Source organism: Ammospiza nelsoni, chromosome 3 (assembly GCF_027579445.1).
Source record: "Ammospiza nelsoni isolate bAmmNel1 chromosome 3, bAmmNel1.pri, whole genome shotgun sequence".
Lineage (NCBI taxonomy): Eukaryota > Metazoa > Chordata > Aves > Passeriformes > Passerellidae > Ammospiza > Ammospiza nelsoni.
In genome coordinates this window covers 9770672-9780629 of record NC_080635.1, presented here as the reverse complement: position 1 = coordinate 9780629, position 9958 = coordinate 9770672, and the positions used below count along the sequence as shown (strand labels likewise).

Here is a 9958-nt window from a genome sequence, read left to right as displayed (position 1 = left end):
AAGGGACACAGGGCATGGGAGAATGGATCCAAATGGAAAGAGAGTAGGTTTAGAGGAGGGATTCAGAAAAAAAGACTGTCCTGGAACAGGTTGCCCAGAGAAGGTGTGGATGCCCCATCTCTTACAGTGTTCAAGGCCAGCCTGGATAGAGCTCTAGACAAGCCAGTCTAGTGCAAGGGGTCCCCAGCTGCAGCAGGTGGGTGCAACTATGTCATCTTTCAGGTCCTTTCCAAGCCAAACCATGCCACAACTCCATGATTCTGGGATACTTCCCCTCCTTATCCTCTGGCGGAAAAAGAAACTTGGGACCGAGTTCAACATTGCAACATTTTCTTTCAACAAAAGACCATGTCTTTTGGCTGCCTGCAACTGCCTCAACAGAGGATGAAAAGAGATGACATTACTGACACGATTTCCCTTTTCTACCTGAAAATTGAAAGCTCCACTACTGTCTGCTCTGGCACAACCATCAGGACAGGGAATTCTTCCCAGGGAAATGCCTCATCTCACCCAAAGAAGGAGGAAGCTACAAGCCAACGCTTTAATTCATTTCTGTATTGATTTATTCGGTTATTTCTTTCATAGGTTCCTATTCCTTTGTAATTTCTTTCGTTCCGCGGGACGCGCGGCTGCTCCTCCGTTGCGTTCGCGGAGGCAGCAGCAGCAGCGCCTCTCTCCATCGGTTTTCCGCTCGACTCGCTGCTCGCTCTCCGTTCCCTTTTGCCTCTCACACCTTCTTCATTCCCGTGCCGTGCTGTGCCGTGCCGTCCGTGTTCCGCCTGTCCCAAGCCCCGTCCCGCAATGCGCTCCTCGGCGGTGCGGCCTCCACCGGGCTGTCTCCGTGCCGGCTGCGGCACGGCTGGAAGTGCCGCTGGCTCTAGTCCTGGAGGAGTAGCGCGAACTTTTGGCTCCGCCTGGCCCGGCCTCGGCTCCGAACGAAGCCCCTCCCTCAGTTCCGCCCGCAGCCGCCCCGTTGCTGCTCGGCTCCCGCCCCGTCCCCGGCAGCATCGCCGCCGCCTTCCCCGCTCCGAGCTCCGCCACTCGCCGGCTTGGCCGCCGGCCCCAAGCCAGCTCGGCAAGCAGCAGCGCCCCGAGTTCATGTGTCCCGGGCAGAATAGCCGGAGCGCGGTGCCGCCCGCACGGACGGAGAAGCCTCCCCTGGGGCAGCCCTACCGGGAGGGCAGCGGCGGCTGCGGCAGCGTTTGCTCCGGGACCCGGCTCGCCGACGACGCCCCGGTAAGAGACGGAGCCGGGTCGGAGCGGGGCGAGCTCAGCCCGCCGCTCGCCTCGGCTCGCAGGTGGCCATCAAGCGACTGTCTCGGCATCGCATCTCGGGGTGGGCGCTGCGCAGCACCGGCGGTCCCGCTGAAGGCACCGCGGTTCCCCCGCAGCACAAGGGCGCCCTTGTGTCCCTGGCGCTGCTGTGGATGGTGTCGTGCCCTGGCTTCCGCGGCGTCCTGCGGCTCCTGGACTGCTTGTACAGCCACGCCCTCTGCACAGCTGTCTCCCGACTCCATCAGCTCCTGGGCAGCTGTGTGCTCTGGCATGGCTTTGTGCAGAGGGAAGGGATGGGAGGTGGCCATGGGGAGAGCAGCCCAGAGCCCAGGCACACGATGGCCTTTGCAGCAGGGCCAGGAGCTGCAGTTGTTTTGGGTTTGCTATGGGGTGCAGGAGGAGGCAGATGAACAACAGCTTTGTTAGAGACAATGTGCAATCCAAGGCTTGGGTATTTGGTTTCAGCCTTGCAGAGAAAGGGCCCAGTGTATCCCTAACAGGAACTGACTCTTGCAGTGAAGTTTGAACAGGTCCTGATTTGGCTCTTTAGCTGTGCCAGAAACGATGGGATACTAAGGGTGGGTGTGCATCTACCCCAGTGCCTCCAGCCCCATTCCTGGCCATGGCCTGGGGGCCTGGAGCAGCTTGGGCAGGCAGAGAGCTTGCAGAGAGCAGCAGGGCATGGAGCTCTGCTGAACTTGCTAAATGCCAGTGAGCCTGAGCTGATGGATGTGTGGGAGCTGGAGAGCAGCCAGCATGCCGAGAGCTCAGCAGCATCTGGGCTCAGAGGCTGCTGGGGAACTGTGGGAGGGAAGGGCAGCAGCAGAAGAAATGAGGGGCCTTGAGAAAAGCAGGTTTTGTCATCCTGCAGAATGAGTTTGTGGGGCCACGGCTGGAGATCAGCAGTGGCTGTGAGACACCTTAGGGGCAGGGAGAGAGCAGTGATCTAAAGCCACTGCCATGCCAGCCTAAAGGCCAGTGGAGGTAGTGGCACCCCAGAACACCTTGATGTCTAACATGTGGATGCCAGCTGAGAATGCAGCCACACTTGCAGAGGAGTGAGCATGAGGTGAGCACAGAATGCATCAAGGTAGAAAACTTTTGACTAGACAGGATCTCTTGCATCCATTTCCCCCCAAACATATCAATGGTGGCCCCATTGTAATGCCAGGTAACAAAGAGTAGCACAAAGGCCACAAAGAAAATGTGGCAAAAGAGGAAGAGGAGCGGCCCAGTGAGGAAAGGACATGGTGAGACACTGGCACATCAAGTGAGCTGCTCTCCCCTAACCTGTAGGCTAGCAGGTCCTGGTGTCACAAGCTCCTTTGGTTTATTTCAATTTTATTTATTTTCTTTTTAATAAAAAAAATATTTATTTTTTAATTTTTTTAAATAAGAATAATTTTTAAATAATCATCAAAATTTAAATAGACAATCAAAATATTTATCTAAAACACCTAACATATTTACACCTAACGTACTCTACATGCTTAACACTTACATGCTCTACACGCTTAACAAACTTAACACTTACATGCTCTACACGCTTAACAAACTTAACACTTACATGCTCTACACGCTTAACAAACTTAACACTTACATGCTCTACACGCTTAACAAACTTAACACTTACATGCTCTACACGCTTAACAAACTTAACACTTACATGCTCTACACGCTTAACAAACTTAACACTTACATGCTCTACACGCTTAACAAACTTAACACTTACATGCTCTACACACTTAACACCTACACACTTAACACCTACACACTTAACACCTACACACTTAACACCCTTAATGCCACCTACATCTTATAAATGCACATAAATAACTACGTCTAAATAACATATGTACAGTTGTATCTATGAAGCCTAAAAACATAAATCCTATTCTTGAAACACTCTTTGGTCAGTTGGCGACCTCTTCCTGATCTTCGAGGAAAGAGCTTTTCTGGGCGGGAAGCAAAGACCTGGTTGATAAGGGAACATGGAAACTACGAGGCAAATCCTCTTGGCACAACTGTATCCAGTCAGGCCTGCAAAGTGGAGACACAAAATGGATCAGAGCCTGCAATGCAAAACTACAATGTCTGAAGCTCTGTATTTCATGGGACACATTTACTGGAATCTTCTAAACAGCTGTCCAGGGAAACATGCTCCTGCTGGCAGACACTTGAGGCAGGCCAGGGGAAAACCCTGAGCCACTTCCCCAGAGCTGCCACAGGCACAGGCTGGCCTCTGGGCTGCCCTGGGACAGCAGGGAGCCCAGAGCCCTGTGCTCTCCAGCAATGGCTCAGCTGCACATGCACCCTGCTGCTCCTCTCCCTGCCCCACAGCTCAGCAGTCCTACAGCTCCAGGGGCACTGGCAGCAGCACAGCTCCTTGCAGGGGGCACATGCAGGGCACAGCTGTTCCCTGCCAATGTGCACAGCCTCTCTGTGCTGCCACAAGACCCTTCCTCCTGTCAGACAGCAGCCCTGCTGCCTGCTTACCTTTTTGTGAGGCTGATCCATGCGTGGTCTTCACCTTGTCCTCAAGTCAGGAGTTCCTTCAGGCCCCCCATGCCATGACTAGGAAGGGTGATGAACAGAGCGAGGGCAGATGCACACCCTTCCTCAGTATTTTGTCATTTCTGGCACAGCTCAAAGTCCCATCCGGAGGTCTCTTTGGCCAGCTTTCTGGAGAACATGAAACCTTCACCAGCCCAAAAGGCTGGAGAGGTTTTCCTGCACGTGTGGAGGCTTGCTCTCAGCACACTTGATCAGCTGGGTGCCCATCACCTCGCAGAGGGCACAGGCCAGCTTGGTGACCACAGTGCAGACGTTGGCGCTTCGCACCGGCAGCGCCTTGTTCTCCAGGCAGGACCAGAGCACGGGCAGGGCGTAGCGCTGCACCACTTCAGGGCTCCTGGCATGAACCCATTCCACAAGCACTGCCGGGACAGACACACAGCTCCTTACCCACCAACCTCAATGCAAACAAGGATCTACATCTGCTTTTGCTTCTTGGGAGCCGCTCTGGCCAAGATCAGTGAAACAGCACACAGAGCCCCATGACCCAGAAACGGGCAATGCAGCTGATCATCCTTGAAACAGAACCACCAACCCCTCCGGACTAATTTCTCCAACCAGAGCCTTGTAGCTGTGGCAGAGTCTTTGTACCATTACTAAATTATTTCACAATTTGTTTCTGCATGAACAATGAATGAAATGTCAAATTGCCTTCTATTTGCCTTAACAAGTTGTCTAAACCCACATGGAAGATTTGGAAATGGACCCTAGAGAGGCAATTGAGAGATTTCTAATAAAAGGAATGATTCCATTTTTTTTAACTTTGATGTCAAGGGCCAAAAGTCTAATCTGGCACTTCCCTTTGCTCTGTGGCAAAGGGCTGTATTAGAACACACTTCAAAACTCCAGCCCACCAGAGATGGGTGCTGCTTGACAGCTGGATTAGAAACACCAGTGACTAGCTGGTGTCTTTGTTGGGAGCCACAAAAGCATTCTGCCAAAGACCTCTTTCAAACCTCAGGGTGTCTTAGAGCATCACCCAGACCCCATTGCCCTGGCATGTGGGCACCTCCACATTTTAATAGCATTTCCCCTCTCAATGTTAATGGCATTTTTTTCTTACAATGTGCGCCAAAATAGGGGCACAGAGAGAGAAAAAGGCTACACAGGGGACTGAAATTTAACAAAAACATGAGTGGTTTCTCTGAAATCCGCTGTCTGCTCATTTTCTGAACTTAACTATATCAAACATAGATAAAAATTTACTACCAACAGGCTCCTTGCATGGCAGATTTGGCTGAGAGATCAAAACCTGAAATGCTCTGGAGACCCGTCTTATTTTCTGATCAGCCAAAATGTTATGTAGTAGTCATTTACTATTCTGTGGTGGAAGAGACTTCATTTTCTCTATGCTGTTAATCCACCAGCAGTCATCAACATTGAAAGAGCCCCTCAAAGTACCCCAAACCAATTCTGCTAAGCAGGAAAAGGGTTATGGTACCCATTTTAACATGGGACTTCATTTGAGTTTGAATGCAATTAAAGACATGGGTCACTGTGGAGGTTGAGAAGAGCCCCAGTGAGAGCTGAGCCCCGAGGCCGAGCACTGCCCCATCTCAGATGCTGCACAGCTCTGCAGCAGCCAGGGAAAGCCTGCCAAATACACCTGCCTTGGCCATTGGGCAGGAGGGACAAGCTCAGCACCTCCTCATGTGGAGGAGCTACTCTGCTCTCTGCTCACAGGCATTCCCTGTCAATACTCCCTCAGAGACCTCTTGGCTTACAAAGGGAGGCCATACCTGTGATACGCTCTGTGACATCCAGCAGAGCTTCACCACTCAGTTTGCTCCATTGGTGGCAGAGCTCTTTCATCAGTGACACTTCATCTACAAGTGAAACACATGCTTCTGCTCACTCTTCTGAGGGCATAGGAGAAAGGACAGTGGGGAGGGAAAGGGCAGGGGCAACCCCATTTAATACAATAAAGTCAATTTCTGCGCATTTTTGAATCCTTTTCTTCTTTCCTTCCAGCCTACTTGGCAAGGTTTAAAATTCCAAAAGAAAAGCTCTCCTTTCACATTTGTAAATCCAAAGTTGCCTGCTGGACCAGGAGCTATGTTAAAACATTTCACACCAGGGACCTCAAGAGCTCAGTCACATGGAAGCAGTAGAAAGGTTTTGCATGCCAGAGCAAAAAGGAAGAAGCCCATACTTGGGACACAGAAAGGCACTGAGTCAGGCAGTTCATGACTTCACAGAGTAGCTGAGGTGCACAAAGTGGAAACTCCCCTTGAAGACCTGACTCTTCTAACACTCCATTTTTCAGGCGTATTCCCCCAGTGTGGCATTTTCAGAGCTGACATAAATCTGTGTGGCAGAGGAATTTACAGCAGCCCTTGCCTAGGCAGGTATTTCCCATTGCCATCTTGCCCCATTCAAAACAACACGTGGAGCAAGGCATCATTGACAGCTGGATTTAGACCCATTTGTTCTAAAGAAATGAACTTGGTGAATCATCAGTTCCCCGTTGGAAAAAGAAGACAAATGAGAAAGGTGGGAAATAGGCAGCTAATGCCTCTAATGCAGAGCCTTCCAGGTGGCTGCTCTGCAGAAACTCTGATGACCCGGTGTTCATTCATGCCAGCAGCAAAGCTGTTCATTTGGGAAGTCAGACGGGGCCCAAGCAAACTGCAAAACCCCTTTGGCTCTGAATTGTAGCAAAGCTGGAGTCCAGGACTTGCTCTTCAGAGCAGCGGCACAGAGCCAAGGCAGCCTGGAACTGTTGGGAAATGCTGATCCCATTCCATCCTGTTGGGGATGGTGCACCTGCACAGCTTCTGGTGGGTGTCAGCTGGAGCCTTCCACAGACAACAACAGCTCCCAAGGCACTCGGCGCTCTCTTGTGTGGGACAGACAGAGACACAGGTGAGGGGAGTCCATGCCAGGCTCAGCCTTACCTAAATAAGCAATGGATTTGTCCAGTGCCTTCACAGCTGCGGCATGAACCCCGGCATCCTTTGAGTTCAGGTTCTTTGTTATTCCCTCCATCAAACGGGTCATCACCGGCATCAGGGCATCTTCCAGGAGTCCAATCATTTCTGCCAGCACCTCCAGCGCCTGCTGCTTCACTTTTTTATGGGTGTCGTTTATTCTCAGGACAAAATAATCAAAAATCTGTGAGGAGAACAAACAACATGAAAGCTGGATTAAAATGATCTTGTTTGAAGAGGGCATGTAGAAATGAGCACTCAGCAATATAAAAGATGAAAGTGATCCTTTCTGTCAGGTCAGCCCTTGCTTGCACAATTTCACTGTTTTCCTGTGGGCCACTCACTGGAATGGTTGCGCAACCTGATGCTGCTGGAAAAATTTTCATCTGTTTTTAAGAGTTTTGGCTGAGGACAGAAAAGTTCCTATGGTATTTCTCTCCACCTATAAATCATTAAATCAATTCCATTTATTAATTCAAAAGGGCTACCTTTGCTTTTGAGTTATGGAAGCAGATATTTACCATGCCCATTCTTCTATACAGTTGCCTCAAGTACTGAGGGCAATTATGATTTTGCCAAAACTTTGGTGGGAAGAGATCTAAGTTTTATTTTGTCTGTCTCAGAACCTGTGTCTGGAAAAGGGCAGGCCTCTGGTCAACTCTTCCAGGATCCAGACCATTTCTCTAAGTAAAAGGTGGACTTCTGAAATGTAATGTGCTCTACAGCTCTCATTAGAGCAGGTTCAGTCCCTTGACAGCCACAGTATCAGACACCATTTTCTGGAAAAAGGGAAAAAGCAGCTATGGGAGGAGAAAGGATGGATCTGTCCTTAGCTGTTTTCCTCTTTTTCCAAAGAGAAAAAAAGGCCCCTCAAGAAGGGTGAGCACCATCTTTGCCAAGAGGAATAGGGATGAGGATGGAATGAGAGCCAGAGTTGTGCCTGTGCAAGACAAGATGGAGTTACAGAAGAATCCTTTTAAAAACATTTTGTTTAAACCAACGCAGCCTGATACTTCTCTTCCCCATGAAAACCTATTTTTCGTCTAGAGAATAATTGCCATGCTTTCAATGGCTGGATTCCCTTCACTTAACCCAACTGGGAGTAGGAGACAGCAGCAGTTACACCAGCAGAAAATTCTTCTATCCTCTGATGAATGGCAGCAATAGGCACCTGCCAGACAAATACAGCTGGACTGAAACAACTTGTCCTGAAGCCTGGATCTCAATTGCATTTGTCTGGGTAAGAGGGACCAGCCTGTCCCAAACAGCCAGGATGTAGTGCCAAGACACACTGAATTAACTTTACTTCTGTAGGCTTGGGAAAGGAGCTAAATGAAAGGAAAAATGAAGATACATACTTGGACAACATTAGTGGAGATCAGCTGGGGGCTGGATTTGCACAGGTCTAGGAGGAGTGCCACGCCTTCCATCCGTGTCTGAAACCCCTTGGCTTCCAGGAGATGGTAAAGCTTCTGCAGTGACTCCCTTCCTTCCACAGTTGCAGGTAACGTGACCTGGGCTTTTGGATGGTGGAGGAGGCGTCCACCAGGGGCAGACTTCACCCTGGAAAACAAAACCAAATTTGGACCTGTTACTGATAATACCTTTAGTTAATTGTGAGCAAAACATTTTGAGGAGCTTTCCTAATGATGTGATTTCAAGCTAGAAAATCATGAAGCTCTGAAGGACAACATGGACCTCATGACAACCATTATAGGAGGCAATCTGCAAGTGACATTCTCACCACTGCTCACTCAGGAAAACCAAGGATGAGATGCATCTGATCTATCTTCAGATGGCTTCCAAGGCACACATCGCTTTGTGGGGAAAGAGAGACACTACTTCCAAGTTTAAATGCCTCCTCATGTGGCATGTGTGTGTTTTATAATATAGAAACTCATCACTCTGAAGTGTCTCTACACAAGGCATGACAATCTGGAAAAGTAGCTCAGATGCATCTGAACAGATGAACAGGGGCATATCTGAAGGATTCAGAAAATCAGGAACAGAGATAAAAACAGAAGCCAGACATCCCAGAACTACACTCATATTTGGTTTGCTTCCCTAGAGACTAGATGCACAGCCTAACAAACCCACTGAGTATTATCCTCTGGGATCAACCTGTCTCTTCCATGAGCACGGGAAGATGCTAGCCATGCTATGGTGGCTTGTGGTCACTTTCCTGCCACCACTGAGCAGGACAGAGCTAAATAAATCCCCTCTGTTGTCAGGAGAGAACAGGTACAAGTAGCTCTGCCACTGGCATGAAAAGACAGCAAGGACCAAATTCCTCTCTTAAATGCTGATTGCAGCATAGGGGGAAATAAACCATACTGTCCATCAAGCAAACTATATGAAGGACAGGAATACCAGGACAAAAAGTCCACATTGAGACACTTGTTGACCAAAATGGCTCAGGAATTGCCTTGCTCCTTACTACTCAATCTTGGTACTGTTTGAGGGTAAAAAAACCATGACTCAGCCAGGCCAAACCACAGGGATGGGAACTGCTTGTTTGGGGAATGGCATCTTGCTTCTAAACTGGGACTTCTCATTAAAACACCCATCTAAAAAGGACTCCACTTGGATGAAAAAAAAAATCCTGGTTGAATTTACTTGTCTCAAGCCAGGCAGCAGAGATTTAGCCCTCTCCTAGCCTCCACAGCACTGCCCTTGCCACTGCACTGGATCATCTGAGCTGCAACCAATGGGTATCTTTTTGTCACCCAATTTTTGTGGAAAGCTCTCCAGAAAAGTTGTGTTCAACACAATACAGAAGGAGACATTTTTTATCCTAGAGCATTTGTAGGGAAAGGAAACAATCTCTGGCACTGGTCATCTCCAGCAGAAATATTTGCCTGAGGAAGAGGCATGTAGAGCTTGTCATGTGCTTTGTCACATCTGACAAAAGTGCTCAGTACCGTTTGATAGATGGCAATGGGGTCTGGGGCTTCTTGGGGCTGTCGTTCCTCTTCTTCACTGGCTCCTCGACAGATGGGCATTCACCCTTCTGGTTTTCCATCTCCTACAAAGACATAAAGAAACCCCATGAATCTTTAGAATATAAAATAGAAATTCCCTCTTTAAAACACAAGTTTGAACCAGGATCACTGCTACCAAGGCTTAGGGAAACATTTCCTAACTTACAGAAATAAACAGACCAGAGATTCAGTGATGCC

At 49.1% G+C, this 9958-nt stretch overlaps 1 protein-coding gene across 1 annotated transcript in view; it reads right to left on the bottom strand.

Annotated features, from left to right (window-relative positions):
- Nucleotides 1-3975: 3975 nt before the first annotated feature.
- The window catches only part of LOC132070469 (TOG array regulator of axonemal microtubules protein 2-like), a 29410-nt gene continuing 23427 nt past the window's right edge, over nucleotides 3976-9958 (bottom strand). Inside the window, exons 17-21 of the mRNA XM_059467213.1 lie at nucleotides 9701-9804; nucleotides 8138-8342; nucleotides 6747-6963; nucleotides 5589-5675; nucleotides 3976-4211 (exon numbers count right to left, since the gene is read on the bottom strand). Of these exons, the coding sequence (XP_059323196.1) occupies nucleotides 3976-4211; nucleotides 5589-5675; nucleotides 6747-6963; nucleotides 8138-8342; nucleotides 9701-9804 (849 nt within the window). The remainder of the gene's footprint in view (nucleotides 4212-5588; nucleotides 5676-6746; nucleotides 6964-8137; nucleotides 8343-9700; nucleotides 9805-9958) is intronic.